We start from the raw sequence: 17,397 nt of genomic DNA, 5'->3' as shown, positions 1-17,397 counted from the left end.
AAATATTTAAATTTTCTTATACATTATTTAAATTTTTTAATATAATATAACGAATGATCACGCAATTAAATTGTTCAGTTTTGCTGCAGGCTGAACCGGAAGTTCTCTTCACGCACATTGCTGTCGTTCTTTTTCTCTCTCCGCCATTTCTAGGCTTAACATCACATGTAAGTTGCTTCCTTTTTATTTAAATATTATTCCTACTATTACCATAAATCTGCCCATAAAATTTTGTACATGACCATATTATTTCTTCTATAATATTCTTTGACAATAACAGAATAAAATATTCTTCTTTTGAAGAGCATCCCCAACGTTTTTCTTACATCAATTTCTACGAATTACTCTATTCCTTCACCCCCCCCCCCCCATTTTTTCTATTACTATCAAGTAAAGCACTTCATGGAAAATATACATTAGGAAATTTTGTTGTTTATTTTTCATCATTTATACCAGTGGTTCCCAAACTTTTTAGAGACGCGACCCACTATTTATGACACCAGTTTATGGCGCACCACTTAACTCTACTGGGTAAAAATATTAATGAAAGAAAATTTCCGGTGAAAATGTTTTTGGAATGGGGATGGAGGACAATTTTCGGAAATTCCAACAGAGTCCACTTAAATTCTTCTTAACTTCCAGGAAAATTAACATTTTTTTCGTGAAATTTTCTCCAAATATTAATTTTCCTGGAAGTTAAGAAGAATTTAAGTGGACTCTGTTGGAATTTCCGAAAATTGTCCTCCACCCCCATTCCAAAATACTCTCATCGGAAATTTTTGTATATTCGGATTCTACATAGTAAATACTATATGCATAGAAAATTTCATTAAAAAATATTCATTTTTCTGAAAGTTATGACCTCCCAAAGTCTGGGGGGTAAAACCCTGTAGTTACGCCAAAGGCCTACTGCTTTGTAAAGCAACCAGTCTGGTATTGAAAACCTGGGTCTTGAACTCTCTCGATAGACAGCAGTTAATCAAAGCTAATGCGTAATTTTATAACTTTTTGGGAACCACTGATTTATACAAAATAAGTTTCAATTTGTATTGCGTCATAGATATACTGGTAATTGATTTCAATTTCATATTGCGCCGTATAATATATATGTATATACCGCACGAGGAGCATATAAATGTAATGTTAAACCCTTTTCACATTTTGGAGAAAAGTATTGAAGGAAAAATTAACACACGTGTTGTGTCGTTTGCTCAAAACCTGAACATCGTATCGCTGAGGACAGCTTCTTGCGTTCAAATTTTAATTTTATTAGAAAGTATGTCACCATGTTGTTTAGCTCCAACCAAATTAATTCTGATTAAGCAGACCTGTGATCAAATGCTTTCCAACCGTTTCTATTTCATCTTTTTCCTTAACACCCATCCTCCTCCTCCGACAACCTTATTCTTCACATCCTACCTCCTTTTTGTAAACCTGTTGGGTGTCGAGGAATTTGGCTGTTATTTCTAGTGGGACAAACAAGACCGTGTAAAAGACTCTATGTCAAAGTTCTCAGATTGCCTACGTATTTTACGATGTTATCGTTGAAAGAATGAAGTATTTATAGTGAAAACTTATCAGAACTTCTGGAAATATATACTAGTCGACCTTGCTTGGGGTATTGATTTTCATACTTAGGAATTTAAATTATGTGCAAAATAACTTACCCTCCGCTTCAAACCAATATATAAAGTTTTTAAGCAGCTTTCCAACGGAACATAAATCGTGTATGTAGTTTATCTTCAATCCCTATTTTGTAATTTGCACATTGAAGAAAAACTGTGGCCGACACTAAAAGTTTATTAGCAGTAATTTGGCAGCAAAATAGGATTTCTAGTAGATTCATTATTATTTACAGACTTGTTGCAATTAACGCCGTTACGGCGAACATTTTTGCTTATTTTATTCGCCACGAGTTGATTATTCTTGAGTCAAATTTGTTGACTCGGAATATTTTCCTCAAAAATTTTTTTTTTTTATTCACTGAATTGTTTTACTTTTCTCTAATGGTCTCAAATAAATTGAATAGACGGAGTTTACTCCAGAAGTATAAGATCGATAAGAAAAAAATCTGCACAAGAAAGTAAATTAATGAAATAAGGGAAACCGGTGTTTCGTTGCTTTTACCGTATACATGCACGGGTGTGTGTCGTCGTCATCCCCCTCCAACTTTGTTTCCTCATAACTTTCAGATAAAGGGATAATTTATGGCGGGTGTGGTAGCACCAAGTTTCTCCATTTTGACGGGGATTTTTTTTTTTCCCACGGTGCCTCTGGAAATACTCTGGAGCATCTTTTTAGCCAAAAAAAAAAGCATTTTAGAGAAATGTCTTTCTTTCCCCCCCACACACACACACATTGATTTTGTGGGCACTACGCACTTAAAAAGTATAAGAGATTCCTATTCGGTAAGAAGTGAATGTTTTTAGACGGTAAGGTATGTTGAAAAGCAATATTTGTAAGAGTGAGAAAGAAACGAAATCGGTACGAAGGGGGAACTAATAAAAGAAACCATTTTCGAAAAAAAAAATTTTTTTTTCATCTCCGACGTCCGCCTAATTATTTTTTTTTGTAGGACATTTTCTTACAAATGCCTTTTAGATTGGTGGACGCGCGCGCTCATCCCACTTTTTCCTTACAAGTTTCACTTTATTGTAGGTATGATGACGATAGTATATAATGTGTGCGGGGCCTTTTTTTTTTTTTTTTTTAAACCCGATGTAATCATAATCTACACCTTCTGAAAGTTATGAGAAAACGAAATCGTTGGGACACACTAATGAGGATATTACTTCCGCATTTTATTGAGCCTATTGTCATGAGACAGTATGGACATTCATTTGGAAGTTGGGTTGTTTTTCAATTGAATATGATTAAAGCGCACAAAGTACTTTAATTTGTGTAAAACGAAAACCTAATAGAAACTCAGTAACCAAACACAAATGAACAATTGCGACACATCGTGAAATCATCGACATCGATTTTTCATGCTTGTTGCTACTGGTGATTGCACCATATTTCAAAAAGTGTCGCAATTGTTGTGTCTCGTTATTGTATTTCTAGAAGTTGAGTTGGCATAACTACTGGGTTTTACCCGTCTGGGGGGTAAAACCCTGTAGTTATGCCGTTGAGTTTATTCTTTATTTGTTGATCTGAGAGACCAGGTACACGAATCGCTTTTTAACTTTGATAACTAAGAAACATTACTGGATTCGTTTGTATTTACATTTTCAGTGTGAATTGAAATTTAGGCGCGGTAAGTGTTTTCGTTGACAAAAGACGAAAATTTTATGTATTTCTTGTACAAATAATAGGTGGTTTTTACAATTATTTAAAACAGAATAATTGCTCAGTTTTTTTTTCACTCATTTGAGATATTTAGCTGATCCAGCTTAACGTCATTATGGATGTGTTACAATATGTCTCTACGTTCCTTAGTTACTTGCATTTTGAAGGGAAACCTTTCATTTTTGACGAAGATGTGTCGGAACTTCTTGCAAAATTATTGAGATTGGTATTCAGTAAAGTTGGGAACAAATTAGCTTGTTTATTTATCTATGATCTTTCCCTTATCAAAAATGGTTTGTAATTAACTGTTTATGTATATATGCAGGGCAGCCAATTTTGGGCTTTTTTTTTTTCCCTACTTATTTGTACTATCTTTAAAATGTTGGAACTTACAAATCCCCACATCACTAATTTACAGTGAGCTGTTGCAGTGTAAATTACCTGAATCTGTTTTGCAACCGGACTTACATGTTACAAGCAATAGTTTACAAAGCTTTTTTATTAATCCTCTCAAGAGTATAAAACTTCCTAGTTTTGCAAAATTATCACTGATTCATGAGTTGGGTTTTGCAGTTTCGCTTTCTAATCTTTATTTCTTTCTTTTGACAGAGATTCAAGATGCAGCTGTTTGTAAAGGCTAATGAGACTCATACCCTCAGTCTGATGGGGAATGAGACTATTTATGATATCAAGGTAATAATGCTTTTGTCTTTCCATTCCAGTTATTTGAAAATTTCCTAGTTAAAATTGAGAATTTAAATCGTTTTTTTTTTTTGCGCACCCCTTTGATTACCATTTTTACTCATGTGGACACCCGTTGCCAATTTATGTTTAAAATAAACTTCACATATTTTTATAACAAAGTGTTAGGAGACAAGCACTGGCATGTATACACATGCAACAGGAACTTCCACCTGCCAAATTCAATTACAAGGCTTCAGTTGGCCTGAGGCTATAGCAGAAGACACTTGCCCAAGGTGCTATACAGTGGGGCTGTACCCAAAGCCTTGTGGTTGAGAGTCAAGCTTCCTGACCACACAGGCATGTCTGCACCTACTAAAGGCACCCAGTACACACTAAGAAACCATGCCAGATCAGATGGAGTCTGATGCTGCTTGCCAGCTCCATTCAAGCTGTCCAATCCATGCTAGCCTGGGCAATGAGATGATGGCAGCACAAAATCCTATATGGGCCTCAGTTGAGAACTGCTGGCCATCTAGCTGTAATGTATTCAGCCAATCCATTCGTGCATAAGACGAGCAAGATGATTAGTCCAGTTGCAGTAGTTATTGACAGGGGGTTGGGATTAGTAACTTTCATATGGTCATGCTCTGGTATGGCAAGTGGGCAGCAGTTCAAACTGAAATAGCCTCAAGCTGATTCATCCTAGTACGACGACCATGGTTAGCTTACTTCGTTCTTTATACTTCATACATTGTTTGCTTGTGCCATAATAATATGGCTGCAGATCTAAGATCAGAAGGAATTTAATATATAGACATGTCATCTGTCATGGCCTGGAGTGATATTTCTTAAGTAGATACTGCAAGAGCCATTTGTGTGGTGATTGATTTGAATTGTTGAAGGTGGTGTTATAAATATGTTCTCATCTAATAGCTAAAACCAGTTGAAAGAATAAGCAATTCTTTGTTGCTCTGATGAGTAACTAGTAAAGCTGTTCAAACTTGATAATGAAAATCACTTCACTGGATTCTCACATAAATGTAGGAGATAATTAGATACCAATGGAGTGAATAGAAGTTTGGTGGCATTGAAAAGGCTAGAGATGTATGCATGGTAATGTTTCTTTTGAAATCTTGAAAGACTTATTCTATATTATACATTTCAGAACATGCTTTTCAATTTGGGTGGATTTGATATCAATGAGCAAGTTTTAACATTCAATGGCTCCCCACTTGCCAATGATTTCTCGATTGGGTCATTGCAAGACATGAACACTCTTCACTTGGATATGAGAATGCTTGGAGGTGAGTGATGTTTTATATTGCTTGTAGTCCAACCCATGCCAGCATGGAAAACATGTTGGATGATGAGTATTGCAAGTTATTTGTTGTCATTTTATATGTACATTTAGATTTGGTGAATTGTTTCTTAAACTGTTGTTTTCTCTAACAGGCAAAGTCCATGGTTCTTTGGCTCGAGCTGGCAAAGTGAAGGGACAAACTCCCAAAGTAAGTTTTCCTTTTTTTTAATATCCCCATCTTGTTAGAAGCATCTTTTGATGTGTTGGGGTGATATAATGAAAATGGACCTTTTCTTTTCCAGGTGGAGAAGCAAGAAAAGAAGAAACAGAAGACTGGTCGTGCTAAGCGACGCATGCAATACAACAGGAGATTTGTCAATGTGGTTGCTGGTTTCGGACGAAGGAAAGGACCAAATGCCAATTCTTAGTGTTCTGAAAATGTAATTACTAAACTTGTAATAAAATAATTAAGACATAATAAATTTGTTTATCATTTATTTTTTTTTTGCCAAAAATTGTGTACAGGTTTAAAACAATAAAAGAGAAGTATAGTAATCAGCCAATTGCTTGCACCATCTGTTTCAGTTCTGTCGGATTTTTTGCATCAAATTTCCATAGATCTCTGCAAGAAAAGTAGATTTATGTAAGTTGCTGGTTAAATAGTAACTTGGTTTACTTGCACAGTTAAAGGAAAATTAAATGGCTTCGTACCTGATCAAATGAATGCGTTGGGTCTTATTCTCTAATTCTTTGGCTTTTTTCACACCATTGGTTATGATCTGGTGATAAAATAAAAATGTACATGTCGCTTACAAATATTTAGACAAGTGCTTAAAGATGGCTGGCCATATTAAAATTCATCTTACCTCATTGGGAATACTGGCCAGTCGTGCAGCATTGAAGCCATAGCTTTTAGGACATGCCCCTTTTACAAACTTGTACAAGAATGTTATAGTTTCCTGGGTTGGATCATCTTCACTCTCGTTTTCTACCATACATGCCTTTAAAAAAGGATGGAAGATATTTTTATAAAGTACACACCTCACCAAACACTGCCTAAAAATATTCCAGCTTTGAATCTTAGATAATTTGTCAAACTGCTTGTGCTTTCTCCGATCACTAAATATCATTGGTGTCCACTGTTTGTGAAATTTTACAAGTTTTCAAACCCTTATTGAACTGAAATTACTATATATATATATATATATATAAAGAATTGGTGGAAGAGATTATACGGTTAACTAGATATATATGCTCAATGATCTTATATGCTATCACACAGCCATTTTCACACTGGAGACTTACCATATGTCCAAGCCGAACATTGGGATCACTTGAAAACATGTCAGTCAAAGAATGGTAATGAGTTGAGAATAGTGTCCTGCAATTGATAGTCTTCGAGATTTCCTCCACTACAGCAGCTGCAATAGCAGTACCGTCATAGGTTGCAGTTCCTCTGCCTACAAAGAGATCATGAAAATGATTCTTCTAGTACATTGACAATTTATAGAACAAGATATTTTATTATTAACTGAAGTTTAATCATGCAAATATATTCAGATTAATAGATCAATATCAGTTTTAAGAAAAAACTTACCAAGTTCATCCAACAATACTAGTGAATTCTCTGTTGCGTGTTGTAGGATTGAAGCAGTTTCACTAAGTTCCACAAAGAAAGTACTTTCACCTGGAAAATATTGTACAGCACAGTAATTTTGGCTGGTTCCACATGTAAAAGTAATACTAATGCAATTGTAGTTTTAAAGTGAGTTAAATTAAGTCTTCCATTAAAATTTCAGTTTATATTCCAAATACTAGATTAATAATGACCTTTTACTAAATTCTTTATTACCTTCAAAATTTGATGAAACAAAGGTGTATTTCAACAGAAATATAGTTAACAAAAGCGTTAAATATAAAAATTGAATATCAGTACAATATTGCTGCATTAAAGGTGACATGCAAGGGGCCTCTCTCTATCAATTCTTATCCTAAATAATGATAGCTATACTTGGGATATAAATTATATAAATGCTTGCATGGGTCACAATGTTTCCAAGCAAGATAGTATTTGGCCACGGCCAAGTAATATTTACCACCCACCCACCCCCTTTTTTTTTTTTTTTTTTGCAGAATATTGGAAATAAATGATAGTGACACTCACTTATAACTATCATCCACACAATACATACAACAGGATTCTTTCAGTTTCCATCTACCAGCCCCAGGTTATTGAAGACATTTGCTCAACATTGTCAGAAACAGACACATTGTATATCATTTTCATTCAACTTAAACCTTTTTTTTTTTTGTTTGGACTTCCATCATCACTCAAAAGTTAATAAAGTAACTACATATGCAATGAGGTGGGGGGGGGGGGTCAGTTGAAGCTGGTCTTACAACAAAAGGAAAACTGAACACATACCTGCCATAATTCTGTCGTTGGCACCTAAACGAGTAAACACTCGATCTACTGGAGTTATCCGACATTTCTCAGCTGGCACATAACAACCCTACAGAATGAAATCACAATTTAAACATGTTTATTCTAACTTCACACCTGTCATAAATAGAGAGAGAGAATTAAATGTCAACAGAGATTCTTCTTCCACAAACTGAACACTCAAACAACAAATTGCAATAAAAGAACCTCACAGGCCCCGTCACCTATGAACATACGATGTACTTTATATACAAAGGTTATGTTTCCTATATGTGCACATCATCATTTAACGTCCGCTTTCCATGCTGGCACGGGTTGGACGATTTGACTGAGGACTGGCAAACCAGATGGCTGCACCAGGCTCCAATTTGATCTGGAAGAGTTTCTACAGCTGGATGCCCTTCCTAACGCCAACCACTCCAAAAGTGTAGTGGGTGCTTTTACATGCCACCGACACGAGGGCCAGTTAGGCGGTACTGGCAATGGCCACGCTCAAGTGGTATTTTTTACGTGCCAGTCCAGCAGCACTTGCAACGACCTCACTCGAATGTTTTTTCAAGTGCCAGTAAGGCGACGCTGGTAACGATCATGCTCGAATGGTGCTTTTTACGTGCCATCTTTCTCATATATAAATATATACAGTAATGCCTTGATATGAGTAAATGTGCTACTGGAGGTCGCTCATAAAGGAGAGCAATTTCCCAGAGTAGCAATGAAATTTTATGCTGTCATTTTACTCCATTGCTGTATAGACACATCAGAACCAGTATTGCCACACAAACAAAATGGCTGTTTACCCTTTTTATATTTATTATAAAATAAAACTCATAAACCCAGGATCTCATAAAGCGGATCATTGTAAAGTAAGGTATTACTGTATATTATTCTGCAGTCTGATGATGACCTAGTTGATTGAAACCTCGAAGTTAACAACATTCTTGTATAAGAATAAATTTGTACTCTACAGAAGTATAGAGTAATGTAAAATTGCTTTTATTATAATTGAACATAGAAAACAAACATTCATCATCATCATCGTTTAACATCTGCCTTCCATAAGTGAGGGAAACTAAAGAAGGCAACAAGTAGCAAGTTAGCTGAACTTTGTAGAAATAATTGATAATCATTAAAGTGAATCCTTCAATAATAACAATTTTGAAAGCAATTAAGAAGTTTTTAATCAATCACATAATGGGGAAAAAAAAAATTATCAAGAAGGAGTAAAAGAAGAAAATAAATACCATCTGAGCCATGACAACAATTAATCCAACTTGACGCATCAGTGTAGATTTCCCACCCATATTGGGACCAGTTACCAATACTACTTGACTATCAGTGGTGGGGTCTTCAGTTTCTATGTTCTGAAAATAAATGCGAGAAAGATGTAATTACTTCATTGAAAGACTGCTTTGTAACAGTACAGTTTTAGAGCGTTCTTTTCCTTCTAACAAAAACAAAAACAAAAAAACGGGGGGGGGGGGGGGGGGTGAAGCAATGACTATCAATAGTGATCAGGTAAGGGTACAGAATCCTCGTCGCTGAAAAAGGTAGCATTTTCGTTGGTTACAGTTCATAAGGTTTGTGTGTGTAGTCATAGCAGCATCACTTATACTTGAGCAGTTTTCTAACATAGGTCTTAACTGCCATGTCTTCTCCTGATGTTGTAAATGACTTTTGCTGTTGGCACTCCGTCGCTTACGATGTCGAGGGTTCCAGTTGATCTGATCAACGGAACAGCTTGCTCGTGAAATTAACGTGCAAGTGGCTGAGCACTCCACAGACACTCGTACCCTTAACGTAGTTCTCGGGGATATTCAGCATGACACACTGTGACAAGGCTGACCCTTTGAATTACAGGCACAACAGAAACAGGAAGTAAGAGTGAGAGAAAGTTGTGGTGGAAGAGTACAGCAGGGTTCGCCACCATCCCCTGCCGGAGCCTCATGGAGCTTTAGGTGTTTTCGCTCAATAAACACTCACAACGCCCGGTCTGGGAATTGAAACCGCGATCCTATGACGAGTTCGCTGCCTTAACCACTGGGCCATTGCGCCTCCACTTGTAAATGACGTACATCAGTATTAATGTACTTTCTTACTCCAAAGAAAAAATCTACTCATTGAGATGCAGTTTCAGCCAATATTACACAAGCATAAAAAAATATCAGTGTGACTTTCTTTTTAAAAAGATTTACCATCATCATCATTTAATGTTCATTTTCTACAGTGGCATGGGTTGAACAGTTCAACAGGAACCAATAAACAAAAGTCCAACGACTACATTAACATGGTCTCTACAGCTTGATGCTCTTCCTAATGCCAACATTTCAAAGACTATAATGGATGCTATTTTCACAGTACTGGCACTAGTGAGGTCAGCAAATACTCGAAAGACCCCCCTGGGGTATAGTACTGAATGAGGTGACAGTATGATAAAGGGACAGGAACAAGTGTCTTGCTGAAGAAGTGAATACATGGCTTCCCAGTAGGTCATCTATGCTAAGTTATTGAAAACAAGACTGTAAATTTTCTAAACTAACCATTCTATTAACACTTTAGCTTTCAAACTGACCATATCTGGCCCAAATTTTCATTTGTTTTATATTTGAACCAGCCAGATCCAATCTCTCATACCTACCCTAAAATGTCATTCTGAAAATACACCATTGAAATCTCTAAGCTACAACATAATGCATGATTAATTCAAAACAACGTCAATAAATAAGCTTTACATCATCACCATCATCATTTAACGTCCATTTCCATGCTGGCATGGGTTGGACAGCTTGACAGGAGCTGGCAAGGCCAGGGACTGTACCAGGTCCCATGGTCTATTTTGGCTTGGTTTCTACAGTTGGATGCCCAACAGAACAATCTGAATGCTAAAGGGTAATTCAAGAATTGCTGAAAATTCACTCCAAACATCCAAATGTTGATTATGTGATCATAATCAGAACCATATTAAAATATTTCATAAAAAGAGAAATAAAAGAGAAAAAAAAACAATAAAATGTAAAAGAAAAAAAGCTTACATCTTTTACTCCAATCATCATATCATTGGGAATAAAGTCTTCAGCAGCAGACGACCGTCCTATGCAAGGATGACGTCCATCACGTATCAAAAGGAATGGCTGAAACAACGAACATATTTATTACAAGTTATACTCGATGAAATGACTCACAAAATATATGGAATATTATTTTCAATTTTCTGTGGCTCAGAAAATTCTTCTAATAGAATATAAGAGAAATTAGAACTTGCATTCGCCTTCAGATCAAATTTTCTGATAAAATTGCAGCTTAACAGATGCACTGCTATATATCCCCTTCGACACATTTTTTAAATAAATTATGAAGTGTACATCATTTAACAACTAATTTTCTGTGCTTGCATGAGTCAGAATTAGTTGAGACAGACTTTCAACAGTCAGATGTCCTTTCTGTTACCAGCCCTCACTTGTTTCCAGGTAAGCAACATTACCCCGTGACCAGTTTTTGCTGAATATTGGAAATGAATGACACTGCTTGTATGATAGCAACACTAACAACTATCAAGCAATATCAAGATAAGGAAACACACACACAATAGACTTCTTCCAATTTCCATCTACCAAATCTGATTTGGTCGGCCCAGGGTTTTAGAAGACACTTGTCCAAGGTGTCAAACAGTGAGGTTGAACTTAAAACTATGTGGTTGGGAAATGAACTTCTTAACCACATTGCCACTAAGATTATATCCATTTTTCTTTAAGGTTCTTCATTAATTGTGACATCCTAGAATTTTTATTTCCATTATTTTATCTCTCCAAGTATACTAACACAAAAACAATGAATATTGGAAAGAAGTAATTCTCATATGACTATGTTAGTTCACCAGAAAAATCAACACAAATAAATTGTAGAAAAGCAATAAGAAAGAGAATCATAAAACATACTTTGGAATCTGCCTCAGGCAAAACAATTTCTGGTCTGCAAATGGCTCCTTCGCCACAGCGACTGTATTCAGCCAAACAGAGGAGAACATCAAGAACAGCTAAACACTGGACAGCTTGGTCCCACATCTGATAACTGTTGCGACAAATAACTTGAAATGAGACTATAACTCCACAAAAACTCCAAGAACAAATACGTTGGTATTAATTACATTTCAGAGGGAAAGGGTACCGATAAAGATGAAAAAAAATTAGAAAAACTGACCGTCTGATGCTGAGGAGTTAGTTACCTCCCTTAATGGCCATCATGCATGTTTAAACTTTTAGTAGTTTGAAATAAGTTAGGAGAAACTGTTTCATAAACATCATAACTAGAATAAATATCTAAAAATGAAAACTAATCCATTCATTGTATCATGGAAAAGTTTTTGACATTCTAGACTTATAGGTCTCATGTTTTTTAATCGCCAAACTTTTCCTGAATATGTACACGGATGCCAAAAACAGAAAACAAACAACTATTTCCTTATAATGAAAATTTTACTCACTCCGTATCAAATTGATGAAATATTCGCCGCATGGTATCCTTCAAAGCTGCAGACTGTCTATCTTCAGCATCAGTCATTTCAGCTAACATTCTCTCAATCTCTTTTGTACGGTACCGTTTCCATCCTTTCTTGGAAGACATTAGCTCATACTGATTTGGTACTTTCTTACACATATTTTCAGGCACTTCCATTTGATAACGGTTCTTACCAGTACCCCAATATACCATAGACTGGAGACAATGAATGCAAAGGCAAAAATTCAGAAACAGCAGGAACCAAATAGAAAGTACTATATAATTAATATATAATTGAAATATAAATTAAATTTAAAACTTACTTTACAACACATCAACTGTCTTTGTTGGTCTAAATATCGATCTAATGCATTGGTAGTTTCTTTGATATCTTTTACAGCACCATCATAATCAGAATCAACTCCTGCAAAGAAGAAGCAAATCAACTGCCAAATTCTTATAGCACTAACACAGTGAAGGCAATGATGATAGTGACGGATGAAAACAAATGGAGCAGTCAGCCTCCATGCTCTTAAATATTCCAGAGTTTCCAAAAAATATAAGGAGCAGTGTGGTAAAGAGTTTGCTCCTCAACCATGCTGTTTCAGTTCCACTGCATGGCAAGTAACTTCTACTGTAGCCGCAGGGGAAACAATCCCTTGTCAGTGGATTTGGTACAGAGAAACTAAAAGAAGCACGTCTCACACATAATATATATGTACATATATATATCTGTTTTGCCTAGACGTTGCATGATAGTCACGAGTGTAATGATCAAACAAACGCTATCCTTTGTCTCCAGTCATGGGAAGATATTAATCAAGTGGGGGCTAGTGACAGGAAGGGCATCCAACTGTAGAAAATCTGCCTCAACAAAATTTGTCTGATTCATGAAAGCATGGAAAAGTGAACAACTACATGTTCAGAAACACACCACAACAACCCTGGTTAATTAGTTTCTATAACTTGATTAGAATGAGGTTAAGCCATTTGGGGAAATTGTTCTAATATTTGAGAATTATATAAATATTCAGTTGTTGGGTTATTAAATCAAGATTCAATATATTCTACCTCAGCAAATTTCATCTGACTCATGCAAGCATTTTAGTAGATGTTAAATGATGATGATGTTTATGTAAATCACACTATTCTCCATAATTAACCATCTTCAGGAATACACACATACACATTTATAGTTCTCATTTCTCATTTGTCCACTCAGAAGTAAGAGAGATACATGTCAATGAAAACTTTAAGATAGGGTGAAAATTTATGTGTAAGTATTAAAATAAATCATTACCTACCTTTGTTAGGAACTATGACCCCATCTTTCTTAGCTTTGTTGTGATCAAACCCATTCTGATTTAAGAAAAAACAATACCAAAATGTAACAATCAGCCAAGTAAAACCAACTGAAAAATCAAGCTTTAATGTCATGTTAAAGTTTCATATTTGACAGAGACCATAAAATTATTAACCATCTTACTAACAATAACTCTGAGCACCTTTTCCAACTCCACCTGTCTAACACCCGTGGACATGTTTACAAAGTCAGAAAACAGCACAGCTCCCATGACTTTCGGAAACACTTTTTCATGCTAAGAGTTGCTGATGTATGGAACAAACTGCCAGCATCAGTTGTTAGTTGTCGGAGCACTGCATCCTTCAAAACTTCCATGCTTCCTGAGATTCGCCAACACTACACCTGATGTTCCCCCCTCCATACACACGCAAGCATGTATCTGACTCATACACTGTTCACTTTCCAGGCATTTGTACAATACTGCATATGCTTTATGCGCACTTTTGACAAGTTGTAGTGCACCTGAGCACTGTATACAATAATTTCATTATTATTATAATGAATATTATTTTTATTTATATAAAGATTGAATCAAAATTTATTTACAAGGAAACAAAGAAATAGAAAAAAAAGTGGGGGGGAGTTAAGCTGCAGAAGATGAGAGAAAGGTAATATATTCCAGAACAAATGGGGTGTTGTCACACCCTGTGAACATGACCATGATTGTGATGCCACAGAGAATGGCCAGAGACACCTGCTACAGCAGCCACCTCACCTCATGGGGCTCAGTCATTCAAGTAACTAATCCTGATATTGCTTGCTAAATTACAAGATACATTTTTACAGAGGAATGCAGACATCTTCACTGGTAACACCCCAACCAATATATTTAAACTACTGAACTTTTAATTTAAATGGTTATACATAGTCAAAGGCATGGCTGTGTGATTAAACAGCTCACATTGCAACCACTTGGCTTCCAGTTCAATCCCACTGCACAGTACCTTGATGAACTGTTTTCTGCTACATAGCCTAGGGCTGACCAATGCCTTGCAAATGAATTTGATAGACAGAAACACGCTTGTCATGCACGTTTGTGTGTGTGTGAGAGAGAGAGAGGGGGTCTTTGTGTTTGTCCCTCAGTGTCACTTGACAACCATTGTTGGTTCATTTACATCAGCATAACTTAGTAGATCAGAAACATGGGAATAATGAAACGATGTAGAAAAAAAATTAAACATTGCCATTACATGAAGTATTTTCTTTAATAAAAACATATTGATTTATGTAAATACCTACATCAAAATATTTTAGTTTTTCTGCCATATCAGGGAAACAACCAGAAGATGATGAACTTTTCACAGTAACTGTTTTTCTCAACAGAATAGATCTGTAATCGAGACCATTAAACTAGGATTACAACATATTACATGACACTTAAAATAATGATGTATTGTGTTGATAAATGTTACCTCAAACAAGAAAAATGTTTAACAGCCAGTCATGAGGTCTGTCTCAGACCACTTTTCCCCAAAATATTTTTTTTTTTCACCCTTTAATACATGTTGCATGGAAATTTATTACACTGACCAAACAAAATATATTGTTTTTGTATTTGATTAGCAAGATTTCTGATGTTAATTCCTGTGTTGAAACATATATTGTTGCATCTCAGAAATGTCATTATACCAATAATAAACACTGGTTCTATTTCACTTCTTTATCTGATTTGAACTGAGGACTGGCAAACCAGATGGCTGCACCAGGCTCCAATCTGATCTGGCAAAGTTTCTACAGCTGGATGCCCTTCCTAACGTCAACCACACCGAAAGTGTAGTGGGTGCTTTTACGTGCCACCGGCACAAGGGCCAGTTAGGCGGTACTGGCAACGGCCACACTCAAAATGGTGTATTTTACGTGCCACCTGCACAGGAGCCAGTTCAGCAGCACTGGCAATGACCTCGCTCGAATGTCTTTTCACGTGCCAGTAAGTCGACGCTGGTAACAATCACGCTCAAATGGTGCTATTTACGTGCCACTGGCACAGAAGCCAGACAGCTGCTCTGGCAATGATCACGCTCAACAATTAATATTTTAACTCTTTCAAATATATCAACTTATGTATGTATGTATATATACACATACACACAAAATTAGACACTTTAAAATGAAATGATACTCACTTGAAACCATCAACTTTATCCTGAAACGGTTTTATTATTTTTTGAGCAACTTTAAATCCTTCCAAAGCAGAAATGAAATCTTCGATTTTCCGTTTACTAAAATGTACGAAATTAAATTTGATTTTTTTACAAACTCAAGTCTTAGAAAAAGGGTAAAATGAAGATAAAATACATGGATCATTATTAAGAGAAGGTTAAAAACATCTCTATTACCTGTATGTGAGACTTTCATAGAGAATTGCACGGTTATCAGGGTGTTCATTACTCCGATTAGATAATCCAAGAGCATGAATTCTTAAAAAATGCAAAAAGAATAAAAAACAAAATAAAATAACTGACAACTCATGTATATAGTTTAAGAAGTTATTCTTCACAAAAATTTTTTTAAACTGGACTTTCCAGGTTAACTTAGTTTTTTAAAAGGGTTCTATTTATACTATATTTTGATTAATTAAATCTTTGATACGTAGATACCCACAAATCCTTCCTTCAGTCAATTCCCAAAGCCAATATTTTCAACAGAGTTAGATGCAATATAGTAAATAACCTGTGTTTGAAACCAACCAAAAATGTGTACTGGATTAGAAGGAATATTGAAAATTTAACTTTTGATGCCACCTTTGATACTATGATATAAAAACACTCATTTTAGAGTTTATGTATTTCAATCAATGCTTTGCATCAAAATTTAATATAATACGTTTTTGTTCATATATTAATAAAGGGAAACATTATTTACTAAAACTCTCCAAATATTTTCAAAATTAATTAAATCACCAGCAGAGTATTTTGTTAAAAATATGGTTATGGAAGATTAATTAATTGCAATATTTGACAAGTAATTTTATTGATTTCTGATCAATGAACAGCAGCTATTTTAACCGATACTCTACAAAACATCATTGCTAAAATAATAAGTTTCTAATTAAGGAAGAAGGCCAGTAATTTTGAGCAGTGGTTAAGTTGATCCCATCAACTACAATACTTGACCAGGACTTCATTTAATCTATCCCAAAAGGATGATTAGCAAAGTTGACCTCAACAGAATTTTAACATATGCTATAGAAAATTGGAAGAAATACCACGTAATAATTTCTTTTTTTTTACCTCCCAAAGATCTAATGATTCTGGCAGTTCTTCACACTTGTTTCTGATTTAAGTACAAGAGCAAGTTTTGAGAAGAATGGGCTAGTCAATACTGTCAAATCCCGTACTTCCTTACTATGTTATTCTATCAACTCCATAAAGTTTAAAGGTGAAGCTGACCTTAAAAGGATTTGTTTGAACTCACAACATAAAGAACCAAGGCAAATACAAGACATTTTGTCCAACGCCTTACCAATTCAGGTGAATGCAATTGACTACTCCTTCAAGCTTCTCCACCATACAGCCATGCAGATTGATATTTAAATGATAATAGAAATAGAAATATATATATATATATATATACACACACCTGCTCAAAATTCTTTCCAAATCTGGGAGTTTCTTCAGTAGTTCCCTTGTCTCAGCACTTACATCTGGAATGTTCATCAGATCTTCAAGACTATCCAAACGGTCATTGATAGATTTTGGGTTACACAAGGGTGCACAAAGCCATGTTCGGAATAGACGTTTCCCTGCCAAAGCCAAAAGAATATTCCACTTCAAATATATAATCACCATCAAAAGCAAGAATCCATACAAACCTCTTTAGCATTACAAC

General features: G+C 35.5%; 2 protein-coding genes across 3 annotated transcripts in view; one reads left to right on the top strand and one right to left on the bottom strand.

Moving 5' to 3' along the window:
- The first annotated feature begins 16 nt into the window (after positions 1-16).
- LOC106880164 (ubiquitin-like FUBI-ribosomal protein eS30 fusion protein) lies at positions 17-5,754 on the top strand. 2 transcript variants are annotated; one of them, XM_014930003.3, is made up of 5 exons: positions 17-167; positions 3,898-3,981; positions 5,138-5,276; positions 5,425-5,480; positions 5,575-5,754. In XM_014930003.3, exons 1-5 carry the CDS (start codon positions 54-56, stop codon positions 5,698-5,700), a joined length of 519 nt encoding a protein of 172 aa, XP_014785489.3. In that variant the 5' UTR covers positions 17-53; the 3' UTR covers positions 5,701-5,754. The 2 variants fall into 2 exon arrangements, with proteins under 2 accessions (XP_014785489.3, XP_014785490.1); XM_014930004.3 differs by lacking the exon at positions 17-167 and adding an exon at positions 1,159-3,256.
- The window catches only part of LOC106880162 (DNA mismatch repair protein Msh6), a 31,736-nt gene continuing 20,089 nt past the window's right edge, over positions 5,751-17,397 (bottom strand). Inside the window, exons 20-35 of the mRNA XM_014930001.3 lie at positions 17,149-17,311; positions 15,906-15,986; positions 15,693-15,788; positions 14,809-14,899; positions 13,511-13,565; positions 12,530-12,630; positions 12,193-12,422; positions 11,648-11,780; positions 10,745-10,843; positions 8,957-9,076; positions 7,698-7,785; positions 6,870-6,959; positions 6,578-6,732; positions 6,139-6,273; positions 5,984-6,051; positions 5,751-5,894 (exon numbers count right to left, since the gene is read on the bottom strand). Coding sequence (XP_014785487.1) covers positions 5,828-5,894; positions 5,984-6,051; positions 6,139-6,273; positions 6,578-6,732; positions 6,870-6,959; positions 7,698-7,785; positions 8,957-9,076; positions 10,745-10,843; positions 11,648-11,780; positions 12,193-12,422; positions 12,530-12,630; positions 13,511-13,565; positions 14,809-14,899; positions 15,693-15,788; positions 15,906-15,986; positions 17,149-17,311 — 1,772 coding nt within the window. The 3' untranslated portion in view covers positions 5,751-5,827. The remainder of the gene's footprint in view (positions 5,895-5,983; positions 6,052-6,138; positions 6,274-6,577; positions 6,733-6,869; positions 6,960-7,697; positions 7,786-8,956; positions 9,077-10,744; positions 10,844-11,647; positions 11,781-12,192; positions 12,423-12,529; positions 12,631-13,510; positions 13,566-14,808; positions 14,900-15,692; positions 15,789-15,905; positions 15,987-17,148; positions 17,312-17,397) is intronic.

The sequence above is a fragment of the Octopus bimaculoides genome, chromosome 4 (assembly GCF_046866305.1).
Source record: "Octopus bimaculoides isolate indiv1 chromosome 4, ASM4686630v1, whole genome shotgun sequence".
Classification (NCBI taxonomy): domain Eukaryota; kingdom Metazoa; phylum Mollusca; class Cephalopoda; order Octopoda; family Octopodidae; genus Octopus; species Octopus bimaculoides.
This window is presented reverse-complemented; position numbering and strand designations above follow the sequence as displayed.